The sequence below is a fragment of the Balaenoptera acutorostrata genome, chromosome 8 (genome assembly GCF_949987535.1).
Source record: "Balaenoptera acutorostrata chromosome 8, mBalAcu1.1, whole genome shotgun sequence".
In the NCBI taxonomy this organism is placed as follows: Eukaryota; Metazoa; Chordata; class Mammalia; order Artiodactyla; family Balaenopteridae; genus Balaenoptera; species Balaenoptera acutorostrata.
The window spans coordinates 108,483,018-108,496,784 of NC_080071.1; the positions used below are offsets into that span (position 1 = coordinate 108,483,018).

Sequence of the window (13,767 nt, forward strand, 5' to 3'; positions counted from 1 at the left end):
ATTGTATATATGTGCCACATCTTCTTTATCCATTCATCTGTCGATGGACATTTAGGTTGCTTCCATGTCCTGGCTATTGTAAATAGAGGTGCAGTGAACACTGTGGTACATGACTCTTTTTGAATTATGGTTTTCTCAGGGTATATGCCCAGTAGTGGGATTGCTGTGTCATATGATAGTTCTATTTTTAGATTTTTAAGGAACCTCCATACTGTTCTCCATAGTGGCTGTATCAATTTACATTCCCACCAACTGTGCAAGAGTGTTCCCTTTTCTCCACACCCTCTCCAGCATTTATTGTTTCTAGATTTTTTGATGATGGCCATTCTGACCGGTGTGAGGTGATACCTCACTGTAGTTTTGATTTGCATTTCTCTAGTAATTAGTGATGTTGAGCATCTTTTCATGTGCCTCTTGGCCGCCATCTGTATGTCTTCCTTGGTGAAATGTCTATTTAGGTCTTCTGCCCATTTTTTTTACTGGATTGTTTGTTTTTTTGATATTGAGCTGCATGAGCTGTTTGTATATTTTGGAGATTAATCCTTTGTCTGTTGTTTCATATGCAAATATTTTCTCCCATTCTGAGGGTTGTCTTTTTGTCTTGTTTATGGTTTCCCTTGCTGTGCAAAAGCTTTTAAGTTTAATTAAGTCCCATTTGTTTATTTTTGTTTTTATTTCCATTTCTCTAGGAGGTGGATCAAAAAGGATCTTGCTGTGATGTATGTCATAGAGTGTTCTGCCTATGTTTTCCTCTAAGAGTTTTATAGTGTCTGGCCTACATTTAGGTCTTTAATCCATTTGGAGTTTATTTTTGTGTATGGTGATAAGGGGTGTTCTAATTTCATTCTTTTACATGTACTTGTCCAGTTTTCCCAGCACCACTTACTGAAGAGACTGTCTTTTCTTCATTGTATGTTCTTGCCTCCTTTGTCGTAAATTAGGTGCCCATATGTGCGTGGGTTCATCTCTGGGCTTTCTATCCTGTTCCATTGATCTATATTTCTGTTTTTGTGCCAGTACCATACTGTCTTGATTACTGTAGCCATTTTAGACTACGCTGTGACCTTGCAAGTGGAAGGTACACATGGCAAAGAAACAAGGTATCAGAAGGCTGGGTTCCTGACACTGCAGAATTCCAGGCACTCGTTACCTTTAGGACAGTTTCACAACCTGAGCCCTATTGACATTTTGTACCAGAGAATTCTTTGCTGTGGGGCCTGTCCTGTGCACTGTGGGTTGTTTAGAAGCATCCCTGGCCTCTACCCACAAGATGCACCCCACACCCTGAGTTGGGACAACCAGAAGTGTCTCTAGAGATTGCCACGTGTCCTCTGGGGGGCAAAGCCATCTTGGGTTGAGAGCCACTGCTCTGGACCAGTCTGTCCAATAGGAATATAATGCAAGCTACAGATTTAAATTTAAAATTTCTAGTGGTAGTCACATTTAAAAAAAGTAAAAATAAATGGTGAAATTAATTTTAATAATATTGTGTATTTAACTCAACACAGTTGTCCCTTGGTATCTGCAGGGGTTTGGTTCCAGGAACTCTGCAGATACCAAAATCCAAGGAGGCTCAAGCCCTTTACGGCTGCCCCAGCGCCCCCACCCCGCCCCATCCCAGGGTTCCGCATCTGCAGATATCGAGGGCCAGCTGTATGTTCAAAATATTATCATTTATCATGTGATCAGTATAAAAATTATTGACGGGCTACATTACATTCTTTTTTTCATGTAAAATCTTTGAAACTGCTGTGTACTTTGCACTTCTGTTTATTTATTTATTTATCTGTGGCTGCACCTTGTGGCTTGTGGGATCTTAGTTCCCTGACCAGGGATTGAACCTGGGCCCTTGGCAGTGAAAGTGCAGAGTCCTAACCACTGGACCATCAGGGAATTCCTGTACTTTACACTTCTTTTTTTAAATAAATAAATTTATTTATTTTTGGCTGCGTTGAGTCTTCGTTGCTGCACGCGGGCTTTCTCTAGTTGCAGCGAGCGGGGGCTACTCTTTGTTGCGGTGCGCGGGTTTCTCATTGCGGTGGCTTCCCTCGTTGCGGAGCACAGGCTCTAGGCGCGCAGGCTTCAGTAGTTGTGGCATATGGGCTCAGTAGTTGTGGCGCACAGGCTTAGTTGCTCCGAGACATGTGGGATCTTCCAGGACTTGGGATCGAACCCGTGTCCCCTGCATTGGCAGGCAGATGCTTAACCACTGTGCCACCAGGGAAGCCCCTTTGCACTTTTAATACATCTTGATTAAGACTAGCCATATTTCTTTTTTGTTGTTTATCAGTTTTTATATTGAAGTCTAGTTGATTTACAATGTTGTGTTAACTTCTGCTGTACAGCAAAGTGATTCAGTTATACATATATATATACATTCTTTTTTTAAAAAATATTCTTTTCCATTGTGGTTTATCCCAGGATATTGAATATAGTTCCCTGTGCTCTACAGTAGGACCTTGTTGTCTATCTACTCTCTATCTAACAGTGTGCATCTGCTAACCCCAAACTCCCACTCCACGCCTCCCCCAGTGCCCTCCACCTTGGCAACCACCAGTCTGTTCTCAATGTCCACGATTCTGTTTCTGTCTCGTAGACAGGTTCATTTGTAAGACTAGCCATGTGTCAATTGCTCACTGGCCGCATGTGGTTCACTGGCACCGTACTGGACAGTGTCAACACTCTAGACTTCTAGAACTTGAGGGAGAAATAAACCTCTATCTCATCTGAGCTGTTTTTCTGTCGAGGTTGCTGTTACTTGCATCAGAATGTAATCCTAACTTGGACTTGGGGTTTTTTACCCACTGCACACTTTGGAACGTTCGAGAAGGAGTGAACACTCAGATTGGTGATGTGCAGCAGAAAAGCTGACAGTGTTTAGGGAAGCTGGGAGCATCCTGAACACTCTCTTGCTTAGTCCTCCCAACGGCTCCAAGACGCAGGCGGTGTGTCTTCATTCCGTAAACGAAGGCTCGGCTCGGAGAGCATGGTCGATGTGGTCAGGTCCAGCCCAGGTGTGCCCTCCCAGGCCAAGGCCCTCAGAGCATAGCACTGGCTGGGTCCCTCTCCAGGACTGGCCACCAGCTGAGTCACTTTGCCAAGGTCCCTCCCCTCCCCAGGGGCAACCTGTGCCTGATGCTACTGGTCAGTGTGAGTATACAAAGACCTGACTTCCTTGTCCCAGTTCTAGACAACTCGGAGGGCCATTCCAGTCCCCGGGTCCCTTTAGGATCCATGGAGGTCTCATAGCTTAACTCGCCCGTCTGCCCACGTCTTCCCTCCTTCACCCCCACTCCCCACAGCTGCTGATCCCAAGAGCACTCCTCAGTAAATGTCCATTGCAACTCTGCAACAGAGAGGTTAAGTGACTTGCCCAACGCAACACAGCCAGTCCGCTCCCCAGAAGTCAGAGGTCACCTGGCCCCTTCTTACTCCCTGCGGCTCCCACTTTGTTGTCCCCCTAGAGAACCACACTCTCTCCTCCCTCGGCACCTTTGCACATGCTGTTCCTCATGCCTGGAGAACCTCCTGCTGTTTTCTTTCATCTACAGAAATCTTACCTCCCTTGGGACCCAGCTCAGATTACCGGCCTCTCCTTCCCCAAGGAAGCCTGCCAGGATTATCCAGCTCTAAGATCTCTGGGCAGCCCCGGCAGCCCTAGCGTGGCCCCTGCAGCCTCCTTCGGACACATGTGTACTCATGGGTGCCACACAGCTCGGGAAGAGTCCCCAGGAGGCACACTGATGAGCGGGATGGGGCGGAAGTCGGGGGGGGGCTGAACTTTTTGAATGTGCGTAATTCTATGTTATTCCTAGAACATTAGCTAATTGCATAATCGACGGTACTAGTGATTTTCCTATCGGAAGCGTCTCCCATTGTGGGATCTTAGTTCCCAGACCAGGGATGGAACCAGGGCCCCAACCGTGCGAGCGCTGAGTCCCAACCACTGGACCGCCAGGGAATTCCCTCCCATAGTGCTTCATGTCAGTTCAAGTCATTCACATTAGAAGAGCAGCTCCTAAGTAGCCTCTGTGTGATGACCCCATGCCACGTGCAGGGGACGCATTTCCAAGGAGGACGTGGGCCCTGCCTAGGAGATTCCAGAGCCTGCTGGGGGCACAGACTCACAGAAGATTGCTGCTTCCCCAGGAGGGCTGTCAGCTCCTGAGGGCCTTGGAGACCCCCGCCTCCCCCAGCTGTTGGGTGCACATGGGGTGAGGTGGGCCAAAACCCTGGGCACAGCTGCCCCACCCATGCCCTGGCCTAGGCTGGGGGCCGAGAGGCAGCACCGGGACAGGGCACCGAGTCCAGAGGTCTAACGTTAGGAGGCTTGGGTTCAAATCTTGGATCTCAGTCCCCTCGCCTTGGGCAGGTCGTTCCAGCGTTTGGAGCCTCCTGGGGTAATTGCAGTGAAACTTGCAGGGCTGTAGAGGAGAGAGTGCATTAGTGAAATTAATGCCTGTGCAGAGCCAGGGCTCAGCAGATGGGAGCTTCCTGCATGTTCCTTGCCTGGGGCTTTGCCCCTCAGCGGGAGTCAGGGCCCGAGGTACAGTCAAGAGGGCCCCGCAGGCCAGAGACCAAGTGCAGGAGGGCTCCCTCCTGCCAGCACCGGGCCCATCCCATTCCCCTGCCTGGGCGGAGTGTACAGCAGTGGGGGCGGGCCTGGCCTCCAGCTGGAGGATGCTGCCCGCTCTGTATTTGCAACCCACTGTCCCCAAGCCTGTGGGCATAATAGGGCCCATGGGAGAGGCTCACCCCAGGAGAACACCCCTGCCCACGAGCTCTGTGGGGCCCCAGGCCGCTCCTTAGGAGCAGACGCACCTCTGATCCCAGCACGTTTGCCCAGCCTCGTGTGAAGAAAGAAATGCAAGGCCTCAGGACAGGAATTGATGGTAACCAAAGAGCACAGGCCCTGAACTCTCAGCTCTGGCCTTGAAACCCAGCTGTGGCATTCAGCTTCCTGAGCCTCAGTTTCCTCATCTGTGAGATGGGGTGATAAGCCTACTTCTCAGCATCGGCAAACTGCAGGGAATGGCGCCAGGCCTGGCACAGAGTAAAAGTCAATAGCCCTCCCTGGTGGTGCAGTGGTTAAGAACCCGCCTGCCAATGCAGGGGACACGGGTTCGATCCCAGGTCCGGGAAGATCCCACATGCCAAGGAGCAACTAAGCCCGGGAGCCACAACTTCTGAGCCTGCATGCCACAACTACTGAAGCCCGTGCACCTAGAGCCCATGCTCTGCAATGAGAGAAGCCACCGCAATGAGAAGCCTGTGCACCGCAACGAAGAGTAGCCCCCGCTCGCCGCAACTACAGAAAGCCCGCGTGCAGCAATGAAGACCAAACACAGCCAAAAAAAAAAAAAAAATAGTCCACCATAAGTGAACTGTGGACATTTACAAAATGAAAAGAGGGACCGATAGGCCATCGCCTGCACCTCTGTCTTCTCCTGACAGGACTGGGAGCCCCTGGGGCCCAGGCTGGTCCTAATTGTGCAACAATGACAAGTCACAGGCAGGGGTACGCATCCTTGTTCACACAGCATGACTCAGAGGCAGTCTCCAAGGGCATTGCCAATCCTACCCTCAGGAGAGTCAAAATCTGGGAATTCCCTGGGGGCCCAGTGGTTAGGACTCGGCCCTTTCCCTGCCGAGGGCCCGGGTTCAATCCCCGGGCCGGGAACTAAGATCCCGCAAGCCGTGCAGCATCACCAGAAACAAAAGAGCCAAAATCTAGGAATGGAGCGAAGGTATGCAGTCACCTAAAGGGACAGAAAGGGCTGGTCATTCCTGAGAGGCTACGCTCACTGACCCTAAGTTTCATCACCACCTTGGAACTAAGCCTGATCACTCCCATTCACCAAAGGCAAGACTGAGGTTCAAAGGGTCCAGTAATCATTTCTCCGGTGGTATGAGACAAACCATGTCACCTGTTCGTGGCTTAAAGCCGCGTCTGTGTGTTTGCTCCCAGGGCTGCATTCTGGGCAGGGCTTGGTGGGTGGCTCATTTCTGTTCCATGCGGAGTCTGCTGGAGCAGATCCACTGGCCCAGCCAAGATGGCCCTGCTGGTGGCCCGAATGGCGGGGGTCCGGTGGGCCTTGCTCTCCAGCGGGGTGGTTAGACTCTAACCCTCGGCGGTCCAGAGCTCCAGGAGAGCGCAGGCAGAAGCTGCCTGGCTTCCTAGGGCTGACTGGAACTGGAACACCTGTGTTCTACAGTCAAAGCAAGTCCCAGGACCCGGCTGATGTGAGAGGCTGCATGCGGTCCAGTTACCCCAACCCAGGCCCACACATCCTGACAAAGCCAGGTGGGAAAGCTGGATTTGAGTCAGGGTCATCTCCTTCCCATGCTTCCCATGCCCTTTCTCCAGGCTGTTGCACAGGCTGCATGCTTAGCTGGAGACCCTCGTCCAGCCTTGACTTCACAGATTGGCCAAACTTCCGCCCATCCATCAGGAGACCTCACACTACCTGGGAGACTTTTCCGAGCTCCAGAATCCTCCCTTGCATTCACAGGGCAGCCTCTACATCCTTGATCACACTACACTGTCATTGCTGCTCACCTACCAGCCTCTCCAGTCAGAATGCAAGCTTGCACCTCGCACCCAGGGCCACGCCTGGCACACGGCAAGTGCTCTGGGGGTATCTGCCCAGTGAGGGAATCCAGAAAAGGGCATGCTGTTTCTACACCACCTCAGAGCACCTCCCGCATGAACACCGGACTTGTCATGGACCCTCAGACAGAGCTTAGTGTTCAGGATGTTTATTTGGAGGTTCCCTTGAAATTAACACCCATGCAAGGGATGGGAAGGAAACAGGAGTGTATGAAGAAGGTCCCGTGACAGCTCTGACCGGCCCCATGGGGGATCCTAAGCCTACAATAGCCCATCAGCAGAGATGGCCAGACTTTGATATTTTGTGGGGGTAGTCATTGGGGTCACCCCAACAGGGGGTTACCTTGGGCAAGGAGGCTCTGCAACAGAGCCCCTGGGGTGGAAGGCTGCGGGCTGTCTGCTTGTAATCCTGCCTGTGGCTGGTGCAACAAATCCATCCGTGAAGGGGGATCTGAGTGGCAGGAGAGCAGTGGGGAGGTGGTGGGCCCTCAGAGCTGCCCAGAGGAGGTGGGTTGCCAGTTGTGACCAGTGGCTGGAGTGGGGGGGGGCACCTAGAGAGCAGAGTGAGGGAGGATTTGACTCACCCCCATGCTTGGGGGAGCTGGGAGTTCTGGGCCCCGGTCTCTGGGGGATGTCATTTGCTCTGAATACCAGTCTGGGATAGAACGCGCAGCTCTTCTGCGCCAGGCGCTGGACCAACGTGGGGATGGGGTGGGTGTGAATGTCACTCGGGTGTGGGTCATGGCTCTTTGACCTCCACTCCCTCCTAACTGCCCCACCCCCATGACCCACTGTCCACACTCCTTCCAGACTGATCTTTCCAAAAGGCAGATCATACACGCAACTCCTCTGCTGAAAACACACTTAGAATAAAACCCCAGCTGCTTCTTTGCCAGGGCCTGCCAGGCCCTGCCAGGCCCTCTTTGATCTGCCCCACTCACCATGCCCGCCTCACCTCCTAAGCTCTCCCCTGGGTCACCCAGCCCCAGGCCATGCCAAAGCAGGTCAGCCGCAGGGCCTTGTCGGTTACTATTGCCCTGCCTGGAACCACTTTCCCTCCGGATATTCACAGAGGCATTTCCTCTGAATCTGTAAGGCCTCAGCTCAAGGTCACGTCCTCTAGGAAGCCTTCTCTGATTACTCACTTGATGCATTTCTTTTTTAAAATATTTATTCAGCTAATATTTATTGAGCACTCACTATGTCCCAAGCACTTTTCTAGGCGGTGGGGATAAAACAGTGAATTAGAGTCCAAGCCTTGCCCTCTTGGAGACAATCCATACACAAGCGTACATTAAAAAACAAAACAAAATACGATTTCTGAGAGTGTCACAGTGCTATGAAAAAGCAAGAGCAAGGTAAGGGTGCAGGCAGAGCAAGGTCGGGGTCCCTGACTTCCAAGCTCACAGCGGCCTCTGCCCAACCGCGGTACCGCTCTGGGGCCCCGCCCCGGGCACCCGCCCTGGGGCCGCGCGAGCGGGCGCGCGGAGGAGGCGCGTCGGTGACACCGGGGCTGCGGAGATGGTTACCTGGGCCCCGCCCCCGGGGGCCGGGATGGAGCCCGGGCCTCAGCCCCCGCCCGCGGCCACGCCGCCCGCTCGTGGTCGCCGCCCTGGAGGCGCGCTCGCTCCCGGGGAGGACGCGCCCGTGCGGGTCACCAGGTGAGGCGGCCGCTGGAGCCATCTCCCGGCCGCGCGGCCTGGGGGCGGGTCCGGCCGAGCCCCCGCCCCCCGGGCAGTCCATAAATGCGCGGGGGGCGGGCGGACCCAGCGGTCGGGAGCGCTGCTGGCAGGTGACCGAGAGAGGTCGGCGCGCTCCGCGTCCCGTCCGCCGCGCGCCTGGGTCGGGCCGGGCTCGGAGCCCCAGCCATGCTGTTCTGGCACACGCAGCCCGAGCACTACAACCAGCACAACTCCGGCAGCTACCTGCGGTAAGGAGCTTGCGCCGGGGTCCGCCGGCCGGGAGCGGGGCGGCCGGGCCGGGGGTCGCGAGCGCCCCCGCCCTTGGCGGACTGAGGGAGACCCGCCCAGAGTCCCGCCTGGCACCGACGGACCGACCCCAGCGGGACCCGACGCTCAGAGTTCGGGACCCCCCCCGGGAGGCGGGTTTGCGGAGCCTGGTGCCCGCGGGGGCTGCTTCCCCGACGACCCCGGCGGGCGCAGAGCGCGCATCTCTGGCCGCAGCCTCTCCGGGGCCGTCCGCCTCCCTGTCTCTCCTCTCCCCGCTCGCGTCGGAGAAGAGAAAACTTCCTGCCGTCGGTCTGGAGCCTGTCCCGGGGAGTCTAGTTCCCTGCTCTTTGCCCCTCTCCGCCCGGTCCCTCTCCGAGCCTCGCGTCCTCTCCAGTGTCCTTGCTCCGGCCGAGGGGCGAGTGAGCGGCGAGCGCGGCCCTGCGCTGGGCCTGGCGGGCCGGCGGGGGCGGGCGGGGGCTTGGGAGGGACCGGGTGCCCCCTCCCACCAGGTGGTCTTGCGCGTGTAGGCCCGAGGCCCGCACGTTGATTGCCCTTGATGGAAATCTTTCTTCTTCTGCAGGGATTTGACTAGTGCTCTTCAAAGGGAAAAGTAAGTCCTGCCCGTCTTGCAAAGTTTTCTCCCCTGTCCCCTTGAAGGAAGTGGCACCTCCGTTAGCTTCAGTTCCTGGAGGATTGTTTTTCCCTGTTGTGCAGCTGGCCGGGTACTAATGGGCGGTCATTTCACTTTCTGAACTCGCCTGAACCAGCTGTAGCCTGTCTTTATTTCCATCCTAGTCACAGTTTATGAAATGTGCCTAATTTAACCCAAAGGGCATTTGGTGTGAGCTCAGAGAAAGTGAATTGTGGGACCTAGGTGGGAAGTCGCTGGTACAGACCGCCCCACAGTGAGAGCCCGTCCTGCATGCTTTATTTTATTTTTATTTTTGGTCCCTAGAAGTTCCAAGTTAGATTTAGCAGTCCAGGTGATTTGGAAATCCTGGCTTTTGGTAGATATTTGTCCAGTAGTCGTCCCCGAAGGCATCCCCATTCCAGAAGGCAAAGGAGTGATTGGATTTACGTGATATGTCTGCTGTGTTTTATCATGGGCTAGAGCGGTAGGGGATGGCAAAAGTCTAGGGTCTTAATTAAGGACTAATGGCTTCTCTGCAGACCATGGTGATGTCACCAGAGGGAGACTGCTCTGGGGGATGTTAAGCCCACCGGGAAGATTTTTTTTTTTTTTTTTGGCCATGCCTTGCGGCTTGCGGGGATCTTACTTCCCCGTGCCCCCTGCACTGGAAGCGTGGAGTCCTAACCACTGGACCGCCAGGCAAGTCCCCTACTGGGCAGATGTTAATCCCTGGCAGAAGGCGTGTCTGTTCGCTTACTTGAAATGCTACAATGGGATACATTTATTGTACCTCACCATGCAGTTTTAGGTGTGATTTTGCCTGAATTTTATAGTTTGTGGCCATTCGGTATGTTGCCATAGCTTAGAAATAAGTCTGGAGGTGACCCTGAGTGGAGAAGTGAGTGTATTTAAAACTTCCTGGATACCGAAAATGTCATCCTTTTAGGGAATAATTCTCCTCTTGGGTGGGAGGTGCCCCTGCTCTGGAGATGGGATTTTGGGGAGTACCGCAGATACCTTTTAGGAGTTTGGTATTGCAATTCAGTGGGGTGAGGTGGGGTGGGAGTTGGGGTGAAAGGTACCATAAAGCCATATGGGCTTCTGGGGTCGTTTGGGGAGCATGGATAAAAAAGCATGTTGGGCCACACTCTATTTTTTTTTTTTTTTTTGGCCGCGCCTAGCAGCATGCGGGATCTTAGTTCCCGGACCAGGGATTGAACCCGCACCCCCTGCAGTGGAAGCATGGCGTCCTAACCACTGGACGGCCAGGGAAGTCCCCACACTCTATTTTAATTTCCCTCCTTGGAAGCTGGGGTGTTCACCCTTGGAGAGGTTGACCTCGGTGAACGCCAAGGTGAGGGTCAGTGAATATGCCTCTGGTCCCCCTGGCTCTAGAGCGAAGGTCTTGTCCTTTTGTTGAGTTTGTGCATTTTATGTTTGGTCCTCTCCTCACTGAGCAGCACCTCTGCAAGTTGTCTCACCTTCCCAGGTAGTGGCCTGTACTCCCGTCTTCCCTCCTTCTGTTTCATGTCCTGGTGACTTTATTCCTCAGCAAATAAGGATGCCAGGCTTGAAACAAGTTACTGTTGAGTGATGGCTCTTACCCACCCTCCTCCCCTGCATCCCTCCCTTTTTTAAAATTTAAAGGCACCAGCCCATGGATTATTAACTTAACGTGGTCTGGGCAAACACAAAATTATGCAATCGCCTGGGAAGCAGGCCTGCCTGCTTCTCCCCTGTTCCTAGATAACCTCTTGGGCTGGGAGTGTGCCCCTGTCTGGGCAAAGGAAGGTGTGGGGTGGGAGAGCCAGGGCCGCGGATGGTGACAGGGGTGGCCCCCCACAGTGGAGGTTTTCCAGGTAAGCCCCAAGCCAGACTTTTCCTTCTGAGAGTTGGTCCGACATGTTGGGGTGTGTGCCGGGTCTGTGTTTTAGAGATACTCGTTTATGGTGCTGTATGAGGAGCAGATTATAGCAGTGACTCTGCTGTTTCTATAGTGAAGTGGGGTCAGCGAATCTGATTCAGAACCCAGGATGCTCAGAGGGTAGAGGGTTATTAAGATAAGGGCACGGGCACTTTTTTGGCATCGGTGTCCGTGCCATAATCTGTTCCTAATCCAGAGAGCTTAACCAAGTCTCTGCTGCTTGCAGGTCATTCATGTTCTCAAGGATTTCTTTTTTCCTTGGGAAGACACTTAAAAAATACATCTAGAAACAAGTTCTCCAGTCCTAGGCTGATGTGAGGCTGATTTTTTGGATCTGATGGGGATTTTTGTTTAGAGGTGGAGGAAAAGAATCTTTGAGCATCTCAATATTTTCCATTTGGATAAGAAAACTGAACAGAAACCAAGGTCCTTCTTGTTTTGCGTTTAGGAGATATTAGTATGACCCTTAAAATAGGGCTTATGGGCTAGCTGTCCTTTTTTTTTAGAAGGGTGGAGGGTTGTCTCAGTTTGGGTGGGTGAAGCAAACAGTTTCTCCATTTGCATGGTTTACAGAGTCCGGAGGACAGGAAGTTGTCTTGGTCTGAGAAGTGGCCAATACTGGAACAGTTTATTTAAAAAGATTAAAAATTTTGTTCGGGTTCTTATTCTAAAAGCCAGACTCTCGCAGATGGCAACCAGGCGGCACCTGAATAAATCTCTCGAAGGTCATGGGGTGAAAGTAGAATCATCCAGGATTGGTCTTCCTCATTGGAAAGCATCTTAGAGTATCTGTGACATGCGGTGTGGTAGGCTGAACCCGCTTGCTGCACCATGCTGGGCTGCGTTGCCCTTGACACCAAGGTTGGCCACTTGGCCCTGTCTTTGCGAATGGACTCCGGGGACCCTGCTCCTGACCCCTCCCTCCTGTGTTGCAGCGACGTCCTCGCTCTGCCCATCTTCAAGCAAGAGGAGCCCCAGCTGTCCCCCGAGAACGAGGCCCGCCTGCCGCCCCTGCAGTATGTGCTGTGTGCCGCCACGTCCCCAGCTGTGAAGCTGCACGAAGAGACTCTGACCTACCTCAACCAAGGTAGTGCTGGCGCACCGGGCCAGGGTGGAGACTGGGGGCTGGGGAGACCGCCCAGGAGTGGGGAGTTGACCTGAATGACCCATTTGGGCCTGTTACCTTGTCAGGGTGGGAGAGTTGGGATTCGGGAAAGGAGCTCTGGTGTCCTGGCTGTGAGACTTCCTGAGCCTCAGTGTTTTCATCTGAGAAATGGACACATCAGCTATGTTGCACTCAGGCCAAATGAGTGAAGGTTCACATTCCTCGTATGGGCCCTCCAGGGAGCAGATGATGCTCAGTGATTGGCAACCATACTTATAATTACTACTTGCTGGGACCACACCTGGTGTCCTTTCCCAGACATGGATTGAGCACCTTTGGTATACAAGGTCAGCTGCCCTTTCTGGAGCTGCACCCGGCAGTGACGGGAAGGCCCATCCTAACGCAGCCCAGGGCCCGGATTCCACACGTGCCAGGCAGGAGCCCTTTGTGGCGATGGGGGCAAGCGTGCTCACCGTGTCCTGGGAGAAATGGCACGGGCTTTTGACTTTGCTTTCCAGCCCCAGTGCTTCCCAGCTCTATGGCTTTTCCTCTGAGCCTCAGTGTGTTCACGTGTGAAATGAGAAGTGTCATTTTGTGAGGTTTGAGAGGATGAAGGCGCGTGAAGTGCCTGTTCCATCTCTGATGTCCTTTATCAGGACCCGTGGACCAGTGGCCTAACCGGTGGTGTTTTTGTGGTTTCTGTATGCTATGTGCCTGTGTTTATTGCCCTTCGCCTCTGGGTCACCTCAGACGCCCTGGCATCCAGCGGATTAGTTGCCCCTGTGTTTAAAGTGAGCAGAGCCGAGGGGCAGGGGGATGCAGTACTTTCTGGAAAGGCAGGGGATGGCAGTGTGGTTGCAGCTTATCTTCCACGGGCGGCCTCCTTTCTGCAGAACTCTGGCTTCCCGATTTGGGGAGCCAGCCGGGGGTGGAAGTCCAGCCTGACTATCAGGCTTACCTCTGACAGCTCAGCTTGCCAGCTTCTGGGCCAGGAACCAGCTCAGAATCAGCAGGTGGCTCGGCTTTGGCCTCTAGATGTGGCCAGGGCAAGGGCATGCTTATCCCTGGGGGTGGCTCTGGGAACTCAGCTGGTTGCCAAGCCAAGCTTGGTCAGCTGTGGGTGCCTGGCTCAGGCCCTGCGATCTATGTTCCATCTGCTGAGGCTGGTGACCGCTGACGGCAGGTGAGCTGGCCGTGTGGAAGAACGCCTCTGTGTGTCTGTGCTTGTTTGGGGAAAGGCTTTGGCCATTTTCCTTTCTCTTTCACGGAAGGTCAAACGCTACCAGCTTGCATATCTTGGAGCAGTGGTTTTCCCCTCTGGGCCTCTGCTCTCTTGCCTAAGTGCAGCATGAAGAAACTGGGTGAGGTTTACAGAGAGCTGAGGTCTGGGGGGGTTCTTGTTCCTGGCCCATCCTGGGGTCAGAGGCCCTGCTGGCCCAGCCGCTGGCCCAGTGCGCCTGCCTCCCCCCCTCCCCCATCCGTAAGGCCTTTGACTGCCCCACCTACCTTCCCTTCACCCCATCCCTCCTTTCTTTCAGTCAACTTTCA

At 53.7% G+C, this 13,767-nt stretch overlaps 1 protein-coding gene and 1 non-coding gene across 5 annotated transcripts in view; one reads left to right on the top strand and one right to left on the bottom strand.

Annotated features, from left to right (window-relative positions):
- Window positions 1-1,820: 1,820 nt before the first annotated feature.
- TRNAE-UUC (transfer RNA glutamic acid (anticodon UUC)) lies at window positions 1,821-1,893 on the bottom strand. Its single transcript has one exon. It is a non-coding gene; the product is annotated as a tRNA-Glu (tRNA).
- A 6,484-nt stretch (window positions 1,894-8,377) lies between these two features.
- Window positions 8,378-13,767, top strand: part of TFCP2L1 (transcription factor CP2 like 1) — a 66,319-nt gene continuing 60,929 nt past the window's right edge. For 2 of the 4 annotated variants that reach the window (XM_057551878.1, XM_057551879.1), the window contains exons 1-3: window positions 8,378-8,540; window positions 9,140-9,169; window positions 12,050-12,201. In XM_057551878.1, the coding sequence (XP_057407861.1) occupies window positions 8,479-8,540; window positions 9,140-9,169; window positions 12,050-12,201 (244 nt within the window). In that variant the 5' untranslated portion in view covers window positions 8,378-8,478. The remainder of the gene's footprint in view (window positions 8,541-9,139; window positions 9,170-12,049; window positions 12,202-13,767) is intronic. The other 2 variants (XM_057551880.1, XM_057551882.1) reach the window with 1 other exon arrangement.